General features: G+C 51.3%; 2 protein-coding genes across 6 annotated transcripts in view; both read right to left on the bottom strand.

Annotated features, from left to right (window-relative positions):
• The window catches only part of LOC139586018 (maestro heat-like repeat-containing protein family member 1), a gene marked incomplete at its 3' end in the record, with an annotated part of 67,619 nt that extends 57,827 nt beyond the window's left edge, over nt 1-9,792 (bottom strand). Inside the window, exons 1-3 of the mRNA XM_071419141.1 lie at nt 9,143-9,792; nt 5,693-5,838; nt 1,147-1,278 (exon numbers count right to left, since the gene is read on the bottom strand). Of these exons, the coding sequence (XP_071275242.1) occupies nt 1,147-1,278; nt 5,693-5,838; nt 9,143-9,164 (300 nt within the window). The remainder of the gene's footprint in view (nt 1-1,146; nt 1,279-5,692; nt 5,839-9,142) is intronic.
• A 6,316-nt stretch (nt 9,793-16,108) lies between these two features.
• The window catches only part of HGH1 (HGH1 homolog), a 35,762-nt gene continuing 31,242 nt past the window's right edge, over nt 16,109-20,628 (bottom strand). For 2 of the 5 annotated variants that reach the window (XM_071419118.1, XM_071419119.1), the window contains exons 10-14: nt 20,480-20,496; nt 19,554-20,414; nt 18,162-19,478; nt 17,797-18,068; nt 16,109-17,737 (exon numbers count right to left, since the gene is read on the bottom strand). The gene's annotated coding sequence lies outside the window, so the exon portion shown is untranslated. Of the gene's footprint in view, nt 17,738-17,796; nt 18,069-18,161; nt 19,479-19,553; nt 20,599-20,628 lie in introns of all 5 variants that reach the window. The other 3 variants (XR_011677423.1, XM_071419117.1, XM_071419116.1) reach the window with 3 other exon arrangements.

Raw genomic sequence — 20,628 nt, 5'->3', positions numbered from 1 at the left:
GGGTTTTTGGGATTTGGGATTTTGGGATGAGGGAATTTTGGGGATTTTGGGATTTGGGAATTTTGAGAATTCAGGAATTTTGGGATTTGGGGTTTATAAGATTTCAGGAATTTGGGGCTTTGGGAATTTTGGGCTTTGGGAATTTTGGGCTTTGGGGTTTTTGGGATTCGGGAATTTTGGGAATTCAGGAATTTTGTTGGGAAGTCAGGAATTTGAGAATGTTGGGGTTTTTGTCCCACCTTGGCCCTGCTGATCTCCAGCGCCCCCAGGGCGATGGCGTCGTTGGGATTGGGGATTGCGGGATTTGGGAATTTTGGGATTTGGGAATTTTGGGATTTGGGATTTTAGGATGAGGGGATTTTGGGGATTTTGGGATTGGGGATTTTGGGATTTGGGAATTTTGAGAATTCAGGAATTTTGGGATTTGGGAATTTTGGGATTTGGGAATTCAGGAATTTGGGAATGTTGGGGTTTTCATCTCACCTTGGCCCGGCTGATCTCGAGCGCCCCCAGGGTGATGGCGTCGTTGGGATTGGGGATTTTGGGATTGGGGTTTTTGGGATTGGGGTTTTTGGGACGAGGGAATTTTGGGAATTCAGGAATTTTGGGATTAGGGGATTTTGGGAATGTTGGGGTTTTTGTCCCACCTTGGCCCTGCTGATCTCCAGCGCCCCCAGGGCGATGGCGTCGTTGGGATTGGGGATTTTGGGATTGGGGTTTTTGGGATTGGGGTTTTTGGGATTTGGGAATTGTGGGATTTGGGAATTCAGGAATTTTGGGATTTGGGAATTTGGGAATGTTGGGAATGTTGGGGTTTTTGTCTCACCTTGGCCCTGCTGATCTCCAGCGCCCCCAGGGCGATGGCGTCGTTGGGATTGGGGATTTTGGGATGAGGGAATTTTGGGCTTTGGGAATTTTGGGATTAGGGGATTTTGGGATTGGGGATTTTGGGAATTCAGGGTTTTTGGGATTTGGGGTTTTTGTCCCACCTTGGCCCTGCTGATCTCCAGCGCCCCCAGGGCGATGGCGTCGTTGGGATTGGGGATTTTGGGATTTGGGGTTTTTGGGGTTAGGGAATTTTGGGATTTGGGAATTCAGGAATTTTGGGAATTCAGGAATTTGGGAATGTTGGGGTTTTTGTCTCACCTTGGCCCTGCTGATCTCGATTGCCCCCAGGGCGATGGCGTCGTTGGCCGTGGCCTGGCCCAGCTCCTCCAGGTGGCTCCGAACCACGGCGGCCATGGAGGCCAAAATCAGCGCCCGCTGCGACGCCGGCAGCTGCAATTCCCAAAAAACAGAAAAACTGGGAATTTGGGACGGAATCCACAGGGTTTGGGGGCAGGGGGCAGCTGCAATTCCCAAAAAACGGAAAAATTGGGAATTTGGGATGGGATCCATGGGGGTTTGGGTGCAGGGGGCAGCTGGGATTCCTAAAAAACCCCAAAAAATTGGGAATTTGGGATGGGATTCACAGGGGTTTGGGGTGTGCAGGATGAGGGGAAAAATGGGGAAAATGGGAATGATGGGAAAAAAATGGGAAAATTGGGAATAATGGGAATGGGGGAAATGGGGAATAATGGGAAAAAATTGGGAAAATTTGGAATAATGGGAAAAACAGAAAAAATGGGGAAAATGGGAATGATGGGAAAAATGGGAAAATTTGGAAATAATGGGAATGGGGGAAAAATGGGAATGATGGGGAAAAAATGGGAAAATTTGGAATAATGGGAATGGGGGAAATGGGGAATAATGGGAATAATGGGAAAAATGGGAAAATGGGGAATAATGGGAATGGGGGGAAAATGGGAATAATGGAAAAAAAAGGGAAAATTTGGAATAATGGGAAAAACAGAAAAATGGGGAAAATGGGAATAATGGGGAAAATTGGGAATAATGGGAATGGGGGGAAAATGGGGAAAATGGGAATAATGGGAAAAAAAAGGGAAATTTGGAATAATGGGAAAAACAGAAAAATGGGGAAATGGGAATGATGGGAAAAATGGGAAAATTTGGAATAATGGGAATGGGGGAAATGGGGAATAATGGGAATAATGGGGAAAATGGGAAAATTTGGAATAATGGGAATGGGGAAAATGGGGGAAATGGAAATAATGGGAAAAAAAAGGGAAAATTTGGAATAATAGGAATGGGAGAAAAATGGGGAAAATGGGAATAATGGGGAAAAAATGGGAAAATTTGGAATAATGGGAAAAACAGAAAAATGGGAAAATGGGAATAATGGGGAAAAAATGGGAAAATTTGGAATAATGGGAATGGGGGAAAATGGGAATAATGGGAAAAAATGGGAAAATTTGGAATAATGGGAATGGGGGAAATGGGGAATAATGGGGAAAAAAATGGGAAAACTTGGAATAATGGGAATGGGGGAAATGGGGAATAATGGGAATAATGGGGAAAAAAAGGGAAAATTTGGAATAATGGGAAAAACAGAAAAAATGGGGAAAATGGGAATGGGAAAATGTGGATGGGAAGAATGGGAATGGGAAAAATGGGAATAATGGGAAAAATGGGAAAAATGGGAAAGATTGGATTGGGAATTTTGGGGATTCTGGGAATTGGAAAATGGGGAAAATTGAGAAAATGGGGATGGGGACAATGGGAATAATGGGAATAATGGGGAAAATGGGAAAAATTGAATTGGGAATAACGGGAATAGAAAAATGGGAATAATGGGAAAATGGGAAATATTGGATTGGGAATTCTGGGAGTTCTGGGAATGGAGAAAATGGAGATGGGAATAATGGGAACATTGGGAAAATATGGAAAATGGGAAAAATGGGAATAATGGGGAAAAGCATTTAAAAAAAGCTGCTCGTGGGGCAGCTGCAATTCCCAAAAAAACCCAAAAATTTGGGAATTTGGGGTGGGATCCACGGGGATTTGGGGTCAGGGGAGTTTGGGGTTTCAGAGGGGGCAGCTGCAATTCCCAAAAAATGGGGAATTTGGGAATTTGGGATGGGATCCGTGGGAATTTGGGGTTTTGGGGTGAAGGAGGGCAGCTGGAATTCCCAAAAAAACGGCTGAATCCCCAAAAATTCCCAGAAATCCCCAAAAATCCCAACCCTCAGGATTGGCAGCTTCAAGGCCACTCAGGGCCTCCCAGAAATGACCAAAATCCCCCAAAAATTCCAAAAAAATCCCCAGGAAATTGAAAATCTCAAGAAAATCCCCCAGAAAATTCCCCCCCAAAAAACCCCCAAAATCCCCAGAAAACTCTGAAATATCCCCAAAAAATTCCCAAAATTCCCCAAAAATAAAAAAATGCAAAAAATTACAAAAAAAATCCAAAATTTCCCAGAAAACTCACAAAAATTCCCCAAGAAATCCTCAGAATTCCCAGAAAATTCCCAAAAAAGCCCAAAAATCCCCACCTTGGGATGTCCCCTCAGGCTCTGCCCACAGCACCCCAGGAGCTCTGAGGGCTCGGCAGCTCTGAGGCTGCTCAGGCCCTCATGGAAATTCCCAAAAAATGCCCAAAAAATCCCAAAAATTCCAAAAAAATTCCCAGAAAATCCCCCAAGTGCCCAGAATTCCTAGACAATTCCCAAAAAATGCCCAAAAATCCCGACCTTTTGGTGCAGCCTCAGGTAATCAGTGCAGCACTCCAGGAGCTCTGAGGGCTCGGCAGCTCTGAGGCTGCTCAGGCCCTCACAGAAATTCCCAAAAAATCCCCAAAAAATCTCCAAAAATCCCCCCAAAATTCAAAAAATATCCCCAGAAAATCCCCCAAATCCCCAGAATTCCTAGAAAATTCCCAAAAAATGCCCCAAAAATCCAAACCTTTTGGTGCAGCCTCAGGCGCTCCCCACAGCACTGCAGGAGCTCTGAGGGCTCGGCAGCTCTGAGGCTGCTCAGGGCCTCACAGAAATTCCAAAAAAATCCGCAAAAAATCCGCAAAAAATCCCCAAAAATTCCCAGAAAATCCCCCACATCCCCAGAATTCCTAGAAAATTCCCAAAAAAACCCCAAAAATCCCGACCTTTTGGGGCAGCCTCAGGTACTCAGTGCAGCACTCCAGGAGCTCTGAGGGCTCGGCAGCTCTGAGGCTGCTCAGGCCCTCACAGAAATTCCCATAATCCCCAAAAACTCCACCAAAAAATTCCAAAAAATTCCCAGAAAATCCCCCAAATCCCCAGAATTCCCAGAAAATTCCCAAAAAAAGCCCAAAAATCCCGACCTTTTGGTGCAGCCTCAGGCACTCCCCACAGCACTGCAGGAGCTCCTCGGGGTCGGCGGCTCCGAGGCCGCTCAGGCCCTCATGGAAATCCCCAAAAAATCCCCAAAAATCCCCAAAAAATCCCCAAAAAATGCAAAAAAACACCCAAAAGTCCAAAAAAATCCTCAAAAAATCCCCCCAAAATGCAAAAAAAGTCTCAAATTTCCCCAAAGAGCCCCCAAAAATCCCCACCTTGTTGTGGTGCCTCAGGTACTCCCCACAGCACTGCAGGAGCTCCTCAGGGTCGGCGGCTCCGAGGCCGCTCAGCGCCTCCCACAAATCCCAAAAAAATCCCCAAAAATCCCCCAAAAATCCCCAAAAAATGAAAAAAACCACCCAAAAATCCCAAAAAATCCTTAAAAATCCCCCCAAAATGCAAAAAAAGTCTCAAATTTCCCCAAAGAGCCCCCAAAAATCCCCACCTTGTTGTGGTGCCTCAGGTACTCCCCACAGCACTGCCCGAGCTCCTCAGGGTCGGCAGCCCCGAGGCCGCTCAGGGCCTCCCACAAATTCCAAAAAATCAAAAAAAAATTCCAAAAAAATCCCAAAAAAATGCAAAAAAACTCCCAACATTCCCAGAAAATTCCCCAAAAATTCCCCAAAAATCCCCACCTTGTTGTGGTTCCTCAGGTTCTCCCCACAGCACTGCAGGAGCTCCTCGGGGTCGGCGGCTCCGAGGCCGCTCAGCGCCTCCCACAAATCCCCAAAAAATCCAAAAAAAAATCCCCAAAAAATCCCTAAAAAATCCCAAAAAAAAGAGCAAAAAGACGCCCAAAATTCCCAGAAAATTCCCCAAACCCCCACCTTGTCGTTGTTCCTCAGGTACTCCCCACAGCACTGCAGGAGCTCCTCAGGGTCGGCGGCTCCGAGGCCGCTCAGTGCCTCACAGAAATTCCCAAAAAATCCCCAAAAATCCCCAAAAAATCCCCCAAAAATGCAAAAAAACACCCAAAAATCCCAAAAAATCCTCAAAAATCCCCCCAAAATGCAAAAAAAGTCTCAAATTTCCCCAAAGAGCCCCCAAAAATCCCCACCTTGTCATGGTTCCTCAGGTACTCCCCACAGCACTGCAGGAGCTCCTCAGGGTCGGCGGCTCCGAGGCCGCTCAGCGCCTCCCACAAATCCCAAAAAAAATCCCCAAAAATCCCCAAAAAATCCCCCAAAAATGCAAAAAAACACCCAAAAATCCCAAAAAATCCTCAAAAAATCCCCCCAAAATGCAAAAAACTCTCAAATTTCCCCAAAGAGCCCCCAAAAATCCCCACCTTGTCGTGGTGCCTCAGGCACTCCCCACAGCACTGCAGGAGCTCCTCAGGGTCGGCGGCTCCGAGGCCGCTCAGGGCCTCCCACAAATCCCAAAAAATCCCAAAAAAATCCCCAAAAAATCCCTAAAAAATCCCAAAAAAAAGAGCAAAAAGACGCCCAAAATTCCCAGAAAATTCCCCAAATCCCCACCTTGTCGTTGTTCCTCAGGTACTCCCCACAGCACTGCAGGAGCTCCTCAGGGTCGGCGGCTCCGAGGCCGCTCAGGGCCTCCCTCAGCTGCTGCTGCACCTCGGGCTCCGCCTCCGCGCTCGCCTCCAGCAGCGCCAGCGCCAGCCCTGGAACGTTCCAGAATCCTCGGATTCACCTCCAGAATTTCCCAACCTTTTTTCCCCAATTTTTTTCCAATTTTTTGCCCAACTTTCCCCCTTTTTTTCCCCTTTTTTCCCCTTTTTTTCCCCCAATTTTTTCCTTTAATTCCAATTGTTTTTTCCTTTTTTTTCCCCTTTTCCTAAACCATTTTTCACTTTAATTCCAATATTTTTCCCTCTTTCTCCCATTTTTTCCAATTTTTTCCCCTTATATCCCTATTTTTTCCCCTTTTATCCCTATTTTTCCACCTTTTATCCCCTTTTCCCTCATTTTTCCCCTTTTTTCTATTTTTTCCACTTTTTTCCCTTTTTTCTCCTTATTTCCCATTGTTCCCCATTTCCCCCGGTTTTTTCCACTTTTTTCCCTCTTCTCCCCATTTTTTCCCCTCTTTTCCAATTCTTTCTCTTCTTTTCCCCTTTTTCTCCCCCATTTCCCACATTTTCCTATTTTTTCCATTTTTCTCCCTTTTTTCCTAATTTTTCCCTTTATTTGCCCCACTTTTCCTATGTTTTTCCCATTTTTCCCATTTTTTCTCCCACTATTTCCCCCCTTTTTTCCTCTTTTTTTGCCCCTTTTTCTCCCTTTTTCTATTCTTTTCCCTTCCCCCATTTTTTTCCTAATTTTTCCCTTTCTTTCCTAATTTTCCCCCTATTTTTCCTTTCCCCCATCCTTTTCCCATTTTTCCCTTTTTTCCCCTTTTTTCTCCTAATTTTCCCCAATTTATCCCTTTTTTCTCCTGTTTCCCCGATTTTCCCCATTTTTATCCAATTTTTTCACTTTTTTCCCTCAATTTTTCCCTCTTTAAATTTTTTCCCTTTCCCAGTTTTTCCCTAATTTTTCTCATATTTTTCCTTTTTTCTCCCCACTTTTTTTCCAATTTTTCCCCTTCTCCTCCCAGTTCTGCCTTTTTTCCTTTTTTGTCTCCACTTTTTCCTTTTCCCCCCATTTCCCCCCTTTTTCCCCATTTTTCCCTTTTTTTCCCCAATTTTTTCCTAATTTTTCCCACTTTTTTCCCATTTTCCCCTTTCTTCCTCCCTTTCCCCCATTTTTCCCACCTTTTCCCCCATTTTTCCCACCTTTTCCCCCATTTTTCCCACCTTTTCCCCCTTTTTTCCTAATTTTTCCCCTTTTTTCTCTTTTTTCCCAACCCTTTTCCCATTTTTCCATTTTCCCCCACCTTTTTTCCCATTTTTTTCCCATTTTCCCCTCTTCTCCAACCCTTTTCCCAACCTTTTTTTCCTCATTTTTCCATTTACTGCCCTTTTTCCCCACTTCCCCCCTTTTTTTCCCATTTTCCCCATTTTTTCCCTTTTTTTCCAATTTCCCCATGGCAAAACTCGGCTGGAAATTTGGGAAAAATTGGCCGGAATTCCCAATTTTCATAGGAAAATCGGGCTGGAAATTTGGGAATTCCCAATCCCTGTGTTGAAACCAGACTGGAAATTTGGGAATTCCCATTTTTCCTGGAAAAACCAGGGCAGGAAATTCGTGAATTCCCAATTTTCATAGGAAAATTGGGCTGGAAATGTGAGAATTCCCAATCCCTGTGGAAAAACGGGCTGGAAATTTGGGAATTCCCAATTTTCATGGACAACAGGGCTGGAAATTTGGGAAAAATGCCCGGAATTCCCAATTCCTGTGGGAAAACCCGGCTGGGAATTTGGGAAAATTTGGCCGGAATTCCCAATTTTCAGAGGGAAACTGGGGTCAGAAATTTGGGAAAAGCGGCCGGAATGGGAAATCCTGTGGGAAAACTGGGCTGGAAATGCGGGAATTCCCAATCCCTGTGGGAAAACTGGGGCTGGACATGTGGGAATTCCTGATTCCTGTGGGAAAACTGGGGTAGAAATTTGGGAATTCCCAATTCCTGTGGGAAAACCCAGCTGGAAAAGCGGGAATTCCCAATTCCTGTGGGAAAACCTGGCTGGAATTCCCAATTTTCAGAGGGAAACTGGGGCTGGAAATTTGGGAAAAGCGGCCAGAATGGGGAATCCTGTGGGAAAACTGGGGCTGGAAATTTGGGAATTCCCAATTCCTGTGGGAAAACTGGGCTGGAAATTTGGGAGTTCCCAGTTCCTGTGGGAAAACCGGGGCTGGAAATTTGGGAATTCCCAATTCCTGTGGGAAAACCCAGCTGGAACTGTGGGAATTCCCAATTCCTGTGGGAAAACCGGGCTGGAATTCCCAATTTTCAGAGGGAAACTCGGGTTGGAAATTTGGGAAAAGCGGCCGGAATGGGGAATCCTGTGGGAAAACTAGGCTGGAAATTCGTGAATTCCCGATCCCTGTGGGAAAACTGGGGCTGGACATGTGGGAATTCCCAATTCCTGTGGGAAAACTGGGGTAGAAATTTGGGAATTCCCAATTCCTGTGGGAAAACTGGGGCTGGAAATTTGGGAATTCCCGATTCCTGTGGGAAAACTGGGCTGGAAATTTGGGAATTCCCGATTCCTGTGGGAAAACCAGACTGGAAATGTGGGAATTCCCAATTCCTGTGGGAACACCTGGCTGGAATTCCCAATTTTCAGAGGGAAACTGGGGTTGGAAATTGGGGAAAATCGGCTGGAATGGGGAATCCTGTGGGAAAACCGGGCTGGAAATGCAGGAACTCCCGATCCCTGTGTTGAAACCAGACTGGAAATTTGGAAATTCCCGTTTTTCCTGGGAAAACCAGGGCAGGAAACTCAGGAATTCCCGATTTTTGTCGGAAAATCGGGCTGGAAATGTGGGAATTCCCAATTCCTGTGGGAAAACTGGGCCTGGAAATTTGGGAATTCCCAATTTTCATGGAAAACAGGCCTGGAAATCTGGGAAAACCTGGCTGGAATTCCCAATTTTCAGAAGGAAACTGGGGACGAAAATTTGGGAAAAGCGGCCGGAATGGGAAATCCTGTGGGAAAACCGGGCTGGAAATGCGGGAATTCCCAATTCCTGTGTTGAAACCAGACTGGAAATGTGGGAATTCTGAATTCCTGTGGGAAAACTGGGGCTGGAAATTTGGGAATTTCCAATTCCTGTGGGAAAATTGGGCTGGAAATGTGGGAATTCCCAATTCCTGTGGGAAAACTGGGGCTGGACATGTGGGAAAACCGGGCTGGAAATGCGGGAACTCCCGATCCCTGCGGGAAAACCCGGCTGCAAATGTGGGATTTTTCCCTAATTCCCGCCGGAAAAGCCGAGTGGAGATTGGACGATTCCCAATTTTTTTGGGATTTATCCCGGCGAACCCGGAAGCGCGGGAAGCGCGGGAAGGGCCGGCCCCGCACTCACTGCGCAGGCGCGACTCCATCATGGAGCGCGAGCGCGGAGCCGCCGGCAGCGCCCGCGCCCGGATGGTCCCGGCCGGGCTGGGAACGGCGGCACCGGGGGAACGACAACGGGGACGGACGGCAGGGAACGGTCCGGGATCCGGGCGGGAACGCTCCGGGAATTCTCTGGTTCCGCTGGGAACTCTGGGATCCTGGCGGGAATTCTGCGATCCTGGCAGGAATTCTCTGGTTCCGGGTGGGAATTCTGGGATCCAGGCGGGAATTCTGCGATCCTGGCAGGAATTCTCTGGTTCCAGGTGGGAATTCTGGGATCCAGGCGGGAATTCTGCGATCCTGGCAGGAATTCCCTGGTTCCGGGTGGGAATTCTGGGATCCAGGCGGGAATTCTCTGGTTCTGCTAGGAATTCTGTGGGAATTCTGTGATCCTGGTGGGAATTCTGTGGGGATTCTCCGGTTCCAGGTGGGAATTCTGTGATCCTGGCAGGAATTCTCTGGTTCCGGGTGGGAATTCTGGGATCCTGGCGGGAATTCTGCGATCCTGACAGGAATTCTCTGGTTCCGCTGGGAACTCTGGGATCCAGGCGGGAATTCTGGGATCCTGGCGGGAATTCTCTGGTTCCGGGTGGGAATTCTGGGATCCAGGCGGGAATTCTCTGGTTCTGCTAGGAATTCTGTGGGAATTCTGTGATCCTGGTGGGAATTCTGTGGGGATTCTCCGGTTCCAGGTGGGAATTCTGTGATCCTGGCAGGAATTCCCTGGTTCCGCTGGGAATTCTGGGATCCTGGCAGGAATTCTCTGGTTCCGGGTGGGAATTCTGGGATCCAGGCGGGAATTCTCTGATCCAGGAGGGATTTCTGTGATCCAGGCAGGAATTCTGTGGGAATTCTGAGGTCCTGGTGGGAATTCTGTGGGAATTCTCCGGTTCCAGTGGGAATTCTGTGATCCTGGCAGGAATTCTCTGGTTCTGCTAGGAATTCCGTGATCCTGCTGGGAATTCTGTGGGAATTCCGTGATCCTGCTGGGAATTCTGTGGGAATTCTCTGGTTCCGGTGGGAATTCCCTGCTCCAGGTGGGAATTCTGAGATCCTGATGGGAATTCTCTGATCCCAGCGGGAATTTTCTGCTCCAGGTGGGAATTTTGTGGGAGTCCTGTGATCCAGACAGGAATTCTGTGGGAATTCTCTGATCCTGGTGGGAAACTCTCTGGGAATTGTCTGATCCTTGTGGAAATTCAGCGGGAATTCTCTGGTTCCAGCAGCGGGAATTCTGGGATCCCACTGGGAATTCTTGGATCCAGGTGGGAATTCTCTGATCCCACTGGGAATTCAATGGGAATTTTCTGATCCCACTGGGAATTCAATGGGAATTCTCTGATCCCGGTGGGAATTCCGGGCGCAGCCGGTCCAGGAAAATCCCCGGAATTCCGGAAGCTTCCATGGGATCCGGCCTCATCCAGGGGGGAGCCGCCTCATCCCGGGATTCCTCCTCCTCTTCCTCCTCTTCCTCTTCCTGAGGCTCCTGAAAGGGGGAAAAGCTCTGAAATCCCCCCCAAAAAACCCCAAAATTCCCAGAAATCCCAATCCCAGATTTTTTCCCCTCAGGAATCCCAATCCCAAATTTTTCCCCCTCCGGAATTCCAGATTTTCCTCCTCCTCTGGAATTCCAATTCCAGGGGTTTTTTCCCCTCTGGAATCCCAATCCCAGATTTTCCTGGAATCCCAACCCCAGTTTTTCCCCCTTCTCTGGAATCCCAATCCCATTTTTTCCTGGAATTCCAGTCCCAGCTTTTCTCCCCATTCTGGAATCCCAATCCCAGATTTTCCTCTCTGAAATTCAAATCCCAAATTTTTTCCCCCTCCAGAATCCCAATTTTTCCCCCCCCTCTGGAATCCCAATCCCAGATTTTTGTTTCCTTTTGGAATTCCAAACCCAGATTTCTTTTTTTGTTTTTTTTTTTTTTGGAGTTCCAATCCCAAATTTCACCCCCCCTCTGGAATCAAAATCCCAGATTTTTCCCCCCTCTGGAATCCAAATCCCAAATTTTCCCCCCTCCTAAATCCCAGATTTTTTCCCCCCTCTGGAATTCCAGCTCCAGGGGTTTTTTCCCCCATTCTGGAATCCCAATCCCAAATTTTCCCCTCTGAAATTCAAATCCCAGATATTTTTTCCCTCTCTGGAATCCCAGATTTTTCTGGAATTCCAGTCCCAGATTTTTCTTTTCCCTCTGGAATTCCAGGTTTTTCCCCCCCTTTGGAATCCCAATCCCAGATTTTCCTGCAATCCCAACCCCAGTTTCCTTTTTCCCCCTCTGGAATTCCAATCCCAGGTTTTTTTCTGGAATCCCAATCCCAGATTTTCCTCCTCCTCCGGAATCCCAATCCCAAATTTTCTCCTCCCTGGAATTCCAATTAATTTGGAATTGGGGTTTTTTATTGGCTTTTCCCCCTTTGGAATCCCAATCCCAGATTTTCTCCCCATTCTGGAATCCCAATCCCAGATTTTTTTTTGCCTTTGGGAATTCCAATCCCAGATTTTTCTAAAATTCCAATCCCAGATATTTTCTCCCCCCTCTGGAATCCCAATCCCAGATTTTTCTGGAATCCCAATCCCAATTTTTTCTTCCCCCACTCTGGAATCCTGATCCCAGATTTTCGTTTCCTTTGGGAATTCCAAACCCAGATTTCTTTTTTTATGAATTTCAATCCCAAATTTCACCCCCCTCTGGAATTCCAATCCCATTTTTTTTCTGGATTTCCAATCCCATTTTTCCCCCCCATTCTGAAATCCCAATCCCAGAATTTTTCCCTCTCCAGAATTCCAGATTCCCCCCCCCTTTGTGATTCCAATTCCAGAATTATTTTCCTCCCTGGAATTCCAGGGGTTTTCCCCCCCCCATGGAATCCCAATCCCAGATTTTTCTGGAATTCCAATCCCAAATTTCTCCCCCTCCAGAATTCCAGGTTTTTCCCCCTCTGGAATTCCAGTCCCAGGGGTTTTTTTTTTCCCCCCTCTGGAATTCCAATCCCAGATTTTTTTTCCTTTGGGAATCCCAATCCCAGATTTTTCTGGAATCCCAATCCCAATTTTTTCCCCCTCTGGAATCCCAATCCCAGATTTTTGTTTCCTTTTGGAATTCCAAACCCAGATTTCTTTTTTTGTTTTTTTTTTTGAGTTCCAATCCCAAATTTCACCCCCCCTCTGGAATCAAAATCCCAGATTTTTCTCCCTCCTAAATCCCAGATTTTTCCCCCCTCTGGAACTCCAGTTCCAGGGTTTTTTTCCCCATTCTGGAATCCCAATCCCAAATTTTTCCCCCTCCAGAATCCCAGATTTTTTCCCCCTCTGGAAACCAAATCCCAGATTTTTCTGGAATTCCAATCCCAAATTTTCCTCCTCCTCTAGAATTCCAATTGCAGGGGTTTTGTCCCCCTCTGGAATCCCAATCCCAGATTTTTCCTGGAATTTCAATCCCAGATTTTTTCCCCCTCTCGAATCCCAATCCCAGATTTTTCCCCCACCAGAATTCCAGAATTTTCCCCCTCTGGAATTCCAGTTCCAGGGGTTTTTTCCCCCTTTGGAATCCCAATCCCAGATTTTTCTGTAATTCCAATCCCAGTTTTCTTCCCCCTCTGGAATCCCAATCCCAGTTTTTTTGGAATCCCAATCCCTGATTTTCTCCCCATTCTGGAATCCCAATCCCAGATTTTTTCCCTCTTTGGAATCCCAGATTTTTCTCCCCCCTATGGAATCCCAATCCCAGATTTTTCTGAAATCCCAATTTTTTCCCCCCTCTGAAACCCCAATCCCAGATTTTTCTGGAACCCCAATCCCGAATTCCTCAGGAATTCCAATCCCAGTTTTCTGCCCCCCCTCCTCCGGTGTCCCATTAAATCCAAACCCAAACTCCAGGGCCTTGTCCCAAATATTTGGCCCTAAAATCGGGGAGGGGAGGGCGGGAATTTTTTTCCAGGGCACGGAAAAACCGGGAAGGAAAATCCTCGGATTGCGGGGGGAAAAATAAAAATAAAAGGGAATAAAAAAGGGAATAAAAAATGGGAATTTTCAGGGAAAAAACCCTCCCATGCCGGGGCTGACATTCCAGACTTTTCCAGGCTCATTCCCTGCCCTTGGCCGGGGACATTCCCGGGCTTTCCTCGGGGATTTTTGGGGAAATTATTCCCGAGGGGAATTTTGGGCAGTGAGTCCCGAGGGAATTTTTGGGGAGCGATTCCCACCCGGGGAGGTCCCGATCCCGAAAATTCCCATCCTGGGGGGGCCCCGATCCTCAAGAAATTCCCGGTTTTTTTGGGGGGGGGGGTCCTGATCCTAAAAATTCCCATCTTGGGGGGGTCTCGATCCAAAAAATTCCCCCCCAAATCCCAAAATTTGGATTTTTCCCTCCGGGGATGGGAGAAGGGAGGGACAGGGAGGTCCCTGGAGGAGGGGGGGGGGGAGGTCCCGCCCAGGCCGCGGAGTTTCCCGGGAATTTCCCTCCCTTCCTCCTCCTCCTCCTCCTCTTCCTCCTCTGCATCCCAAATATCCCCAAATTCCCCCAAAATTCCCAAATTTCCCCAAATTCCGCCCCCCCCCCCCGCTCTGCGCTCACCGGGACGCGCCCGGCGCCGCTTCCGGGTGCGGAGGCCACGCCCACTCCCGGCCACGCCCACTCCCAGGCACGCCAATGAATCCGCGAGGCCACGCCCCTGGGATCTGATTGGCTGCGAGCGGAGGGGGCGGGGTCTGTGAGGCCCGCGCTGCTGGCGCCCCCTGGCGGGGCGGGAGGGAAACGGCGCCGGTGTCCCCAAATGTCCCCAATGTCCCCAAATTCCGCCCCAGGGTCCCCAAATCTCCCCCGATGTCCCCAAACGTCCCCAATGTCCCCAAATTCAGCCCCACGGTCCCCAAATGTCCCCAAATTCAGCCCCAGGGTCCCCAAATCTCCCCCGATGTCTCCAAACTCGGCCCCATTGTTCCCAAATGTCCCCAAATGTCCCCAATGTCTCCAAATTCAGCCCCGGGGTTTCCAATTCCCTTCGGGGGCCCCAAATCTCCCCCGATGTCCCCAAATCCGGCCCCATTGTTCCCAAATGTCCCCAAATTCAGCCCCTGATGTCCCCAAACCCCCTCAGATGTCCCCAAATTCAGCCCCATTGTCCCCACGCATCCCCATTGTCCCCAAATCCCCTCAGATGTCCCCAAATTCGACCCCAAAGTCCCCAAATCTCCCCCGATGTCCCCACATGCGTCCCCAATGTCCCCAAATCCCTCGATGTCCCCAAATGTCCCCAAGCATCCCCAAATTCAGCCCGAGTGTCCCCAAGCATCCCCAATGTCCCCAAATCCCCTCAGACGTCTCGAACTGTCCCCAAATCCCCCCCGATGTCCCCAAATCCCCTCTGATGTCCCCACACTCGCTTCTGATGTCCCCAAGTACCCCCAGATGTCCCCAAATCCCTTCCAGTGTCCCCAAATTCGGACCCAATGTCCCCAAATCCCTGCAATGTCCAAAAAAATCAACTCCAATGTCCCCAAATCCCCCGAGTTTGTCCCCAATGTCCCCAAATCCCCTCTGATGTCCCCAAATTCAGCTCCATTGTCCCCAAATGCCCCCAATGTCCCCAAATACCCTTAGATGTCCCCAAATAGTCTCCAATGTCCCCAAATTTCCCCCAATGTCCCCAAATCCCCCCCTAGTGTCCCCAAACTCAGTTCTGGTGTCCCCAAATCCCCCCTGACACCCCCAAATTCAGCCTCAGTGTCCCCAAATCCCCCCCAATGTCCCCAAATCCCCTCAGGTGTCCCCAAACCCCCCAGTGTCCCCAAATCTGAACTCCAATGTCCCCAAGTTTGATCCCGATGTCCCCAAATCCTCCACGATGTCCCCAAATCCAGCCCCAGTGTCCCCAAATCCCCCCCGATGTCCCCAAGCATCCCAAATGTCCCCAAATCCCCTCTGATTTCCCTCAATGTCCCCAATCTTGATTCCGATGTCCCCAAATCCCCTCAAATGTCCCCAAAGTCCCCAAATCCCTGCAGTGTCCCCAAATTCGACCCCAGTGTCCCCCAAATCCCCCCCGATGCCCCCAAATTTGACCCAAATGTCCCCAAGCGTCCCCAATGTCCCCAAATCCCCTCTGAAGTCCACAAATTCAGCCCCAGTGTCCCCAAATTTGTCCCCAGTGTCCCCAAATCCCCACCAATATCCCCAAATCCCCTCTGACGTCCCCAAATTCAGCCCCAATGTCCCCAAATCTCCCCCAATGTCCCCAAACTCTGTTCCAATGTTCCCAAATCCCCTCAGATGTCCCCAGATTTCCCCCAATGTCCCCAAACTCTGTTCCGATGTCCCCAAATTTGACCCCAATGCCCTCCAAACCCCCCGATGTCCCCAAATTGAGCCCAATGGTCCCCAAGCATCCCCAATGTCCCCAAATCCCCGCCCCGGTGTCCCCAAACTCGGTTCTGGTGTCCCCAAATCCCCTCTGACATCCCCAAATTCAGCCCCAATGTCCCCAAGCATCCCCAATGTCCCCAAATCCCCCCAATGTCCCCAAATCTCCCCCAATGTCCCCAGTCTTGGTTCCAATGTCCCCAAATCTGACTCCAATGTCCCCAAATTTGACCCCAATGCTCTCCAAACCCCCCGATGTCCCCAAATTCAGCCCCAGTGTCCCCAAATTTGTCCCCAAATTTGTCCCCAAATCCCCACCAATGTCCCTGAATCCCTTCAGATGTCCCCAAATCCCCTCAGATGTCCCCAAACTCGGTTCTGGTGTCCCCAAATCCCCCCTGACACCCCCAAACTCAGCCCCAATGTCCCCAAGTGCCCCAATGTCCCCAAATCCCCTCTGACATCCCCAAATTCAGCCCCAGTGTCCCCAAGTGCCCCCAATGTCCCCAAATCCCCTCAAACCCTCCCCAGTGTCCCCAAATCCCCTCCGATGTCCCCAAGTGTCCCCACAGCAGTTTGGGGGTCAAATCCTTTTATTGGCTGTAGGGGGAGGGGACAGGCAGGGCCACCACGGGGACCCTTGGGGACATCGGTGGCATTGTCACCATGGGGACACCCCTGGCATTGTCACCGTCACCCTTGGGGACACCCCTGGCATTGTCACCATCACTGACCCTTGGGGACACCGATGGCATTGTCACCATGGGGACACCCCTGGCACTGTCACCGTCACCCTTGGGGACACCCCTGGCATTGTCACCATGGAGACCCTTGGGGACACCCCTGGCATTGTCACCTTGGGGACCCTTGGGGACACTGATGGCATTGTCACCATCACCCTTGGGGACACCCCTGGCATTGTCACCGTCACTGACCCTTGGGGACACCCCTGGCATTGTCACCATTGGCACCCTTGGGGACACCCCTGGCATTGTCACCATGGGGACACCCCTGGCATTGTCACCGTCACCCTTGGGGACACCCCTGGCATTGTCACTGTCACTGACCCGTGGGGACACCCCTGGCATTGTCACTGTCACCCTTGGGGACACCCCTGGCATTGTCACCGTCACTGACCCTTGGGGACACCCCTGGCATTGTCACCGTCACCCTTGGGGACATCCCTGGCATTGTCACCGTCACTGACCCGTGGGGACACCCCTGGCATTGTCACTGTCACCCTTGGGGACACCCCTGGCATTGTCACCGTCACCCTTGGGGACACCCCTGGCATTGTCACCGTTGTGGCTCCCTGGTGCCATCACTGTCACTGTGGTGGCTCCTTGGGGACATTGGTGGCATTGTCACCGTCAGTGACCCTTGGGGACACAGGGCCACCAGCACGGATCCTTGGGGACATTTTATTGACACCATGGTGACCCCTGGGGACACCTCACTGCCACCACGATGGCCCTTGGGGACAGATTGTCCTTCTTGGTGGCTCCTTGGGGACACCACACTGTCACCAACACGGATCCTTGGGGACACCATAGAGCCATGGTGACCCTTGGGGACACGCTGGCCTTGTGGTGGCCCTTGGGGACACCTCAGTGTCACCACGGTGACCCTTAGGGACATCACACTGTCACCATGGCTCCTTGGGGACACGTTGTCCTTGTGGTGGCTCCTTGGGGACATTTTATTGTCACCATGGTGACTCTTGGGGACACCACACCGTGATGGCCCTTTGGGGACACGCTGGCCTTGTGGTGGCCCTTGGGGACATTTTATTGACACCACGGTGACCCTTGGGGACACCTCAGTGTCACCGTGGTGGCCCTTGGGGGCACGGGGCCACCACCATGGCTCCTTGGGGACATTTCATTGTCACCATGGTGGCCCTTGGGGACACATTGTCCCTCTTGGTGCCTCCTTGGGGACACCTCAGTGTCACCATGGTGACCCTTGGGGACACAGGGCCACCAACCTGGTTCCTTGGGGACATTTCATTGTCACCTAGATGGCTCTTTGGGGACACCACACCATGGTGACCCTTGGGGACACGCTGGCCTTGCGGTGACCCTTGGGGACACCACAGTGTCACCATGGTGAGACTTAGGGACATCACACTGTCACCATGGCTCCCTGGGGACACGCTGGCCTTGTGGTGGCCCTTGGGGACATTTTATTGTCACCATGGCTCCCTGGGGACACGCTGTCCTTGTGGTGGCCCTTGGGGACATTTTATTGACACCACTGTGACCCTTGGGGACACGCTGTCCTTCTTGGTGGCTCCTTGGGGACACCACACTGCCACCATGGTGACCCTTGGGGACATTTTATTGACACCATGGTGGCCCTTGGGGACACCACAGCCCCATGGTGGCCCTTGGGGACAGCTCAGTGTCACCATGGGGACGTTTGGGGACACAGGGCCACCAACATGGCTCCTTGGGGACATTTTATTGACACCACGGTGACCCTTGGGGACACATTTGTCTTCTTGGTGGCTCCTTGGGGACATTTCAGTGTCACCTCGATGGCTCTTTGGGGACAGCTCAGTGTCAGCATGGTGACCTCTGGGGACACAGGGCCACCAGCATGGCTCCTTGGGGACATTATTGACACCATGGTGACCCTTGGGGACATTTCAGTGTCACCACGATGGCCCCTGGGGACACAGGGCCACCACCGTGGCTCCTTGGGGATGTTTTATTGTCACCATGGTGGCCCCTGGGGACACATTGTCCTTGTGGTGGCCCTTGGGGACAGCTCAGTGTCACCATGGTCACCCTTGGGGACACCTCAGTGCCACCAAATGGCTCCTTGGGGACATTTCAGTGTCACCACGGTGACTCTTGAGGACACCTCAGTGTCACCACAGTGGCCCTTGGGGACACCGCATTGTCACCATGGATCCTTGGGGATGTGTCACTGTCACCACGATGGCTCCTTGGGGACACCTTGTCCTGTGGTGGCTCCTTGGGGACATTTCAGCGTCACCACGGTGACCCTTGGGGACATTTCATTGTCACCATGACGGCTCTTGGGGGACACGCTGTCCTTGTGGTGGCTCCTTGGGGACATCACGGTGTCCCTGCAGTCCCTCCTGGTGTCACTCTGGTGTCACCTGGTGCCATCCCAGTGCCACCTGGACACGTCCTGGTGCCACCTGGTGCCGTGTCCCGCTGTCACCTGGTGCCATTCTGGTACCACCAGGTGCCATCCTGGTGTCACTCCAGCCACGTCCCGGTGTCACCTTGTGCCATTCTGGTGCCATCCTGGTGCCACCTGGCCATGTCCTGTTGTCACCTGGTGCCACTCTGGCGTCATTCTGGTGTCATTCTGGTGTCACCCGGCCATGTCCCGGTGTCACCTGGTGCCATCCTGGGGTCACTCTGGTGCCATTGTGGTGTCACCTGGCGCCATCCTGGTGCCACTCTGGGCCATGTCCCGGTGTCACCTGGTGCCACTCTGGTGTCACCTGGTGCCACTCTGGTGTCACCCAGCCACGTCCCGATGTCACCTGGCGCCATCCTTGTGCCACTCTGGTGTCACCTGGCCATGTCCCAGTGTCACTTGGTGCCATTCTGGTGCCACTCTGGTGTCACCTGGCCACGTCCTGGTGTCACTCTGGTGTCACTCTGGTGCCATTCTGGTGCCACCTGGCCACATCCCGTTGTCACCTGGTGCCACTCTGGTGCTATGTCCTGTTGTCACCTGGTGCCATTCTGGTGTCATCCTGGTGTCACCCGGCCATGTCCCAGTGTCACTTGGTGCCATCCTGGTGCCATTCTGGTGTCACTCTGGTGTCACCTGGCCATGTCTCGGTGTCACCTGGTGTCACTCTGGTGCCATCCTGGTGTCACCTGGACACATCCTGGTGCCACCTGGTGCCATCCTGGTGCCACTCTGGTGTCATCCTGGTGCCATCCTCGTGTCATTCTGGGGTCACTTGGTGCCATCCTGGTGTCACCTGGACACATCCTGGTGCCACCTGGTGCCGTGTCCCGTTGTCACCTGGTGCCATTCTGGTGCCATTCTGGTGCCACTCTGGTGTCACCCAGCCACGTCCCAGTGCCATCCCGGTGCCATCCCGGGGTCACTCTGGTACCATTGTGGTGTCACCTGGTGCCATCCTGGTTCCACCCTGGTGCCACCTGGCCATGTCTTGCTGTCACCTGGTGTCACTCTGGTGTCATCCTTGTGTCACCTGGCCACATCCTGGTGCCACCTGGTGCCATCCTGGTGCCATCCTGCTGTCACCCAGCCATGTCCCAGTGTCACCTGGTGCCATCCTGGTGCCATCCTGGTGCCACTCTGGTGTCACCTGGTGCCATCCTGGTGTCACCTGGCCATGTCCTGTTGTCACCCGGCCACATCCTGGTGTCACCTGGTGCCATCCTGGTGTCACTCTGGTGTCACCTGGCCATGTCTCGGTGTCACCTGGTGTCACTCTGCTGCCATCCTGGTGCCACCTGGACACGTCCCGGTGTCACCTGGTGCCATCCTGGTGCCATTCTGGTTCCATGTCCTGTTGTCACCCGGTGCCATTCTGGTGTCACCTGGCGCCACTCTGGTGTCACTCTGAGGTCACCCAGCCATGTCCCGGTGCCATCCCGGTGCCACTCTGGTGCCATTCTGGTGCCGTGTCCCATTGTCACCTGATGCTGTGTCCTGTTGTCACCTGGTGCCACCTGGTGCCGTGTCCCATTGTCACCTGGTGCCATCCCGGTGTCACCTGGCCATGTCTCGGTGTCACCTGGTGCCATTCTGGTGCCACTCTGGTGCCACTCTGGTGCCATGTCCTGGCGTCACTCGGTGTCATTCTGGTGTCACCTGTTGTCACCTGGTGCCGTGTCCCATTGTCACCTGGTGTCACTCTGGTGTCACCTGGCCGTGTCCCAGTGTCACCTGGCCAAATCCTGGTGCCATCCTGGTGCCACTCTGGTGCCATGTCCCGCTGTCACCTGGCCATGTCCCGTTGTCACCCAGTGCCACTCTGGTGCCACCTGGCCACATTCTGGTGTCACCTGATGCCATTGTGGTGCCATCCTGGTGCCACCTGGACACGTCCTGGTGCCATCCTGGGGTC

The sequence above is a fragment of the Agelaius tricolor genome, unplaced genomic scaffold, assembly GCF_023055355.1.
Source record: "Agelaius tricolor isolate 1412-34295 unplaced genomic scaffold, bAgeTri1.0.p SCAF_100, whole genome shotgun sequence".
In the NCBI taxonomy this organism is placed as follows: Eukaryota; Metazoa; Chordata; class Aves; order Passeriformes; family Icteridae; genus Agelaius; species Agelaius tricolor.
This window is presented reverse-complemented; position numbering and strand designations above follow the sequence as displayed.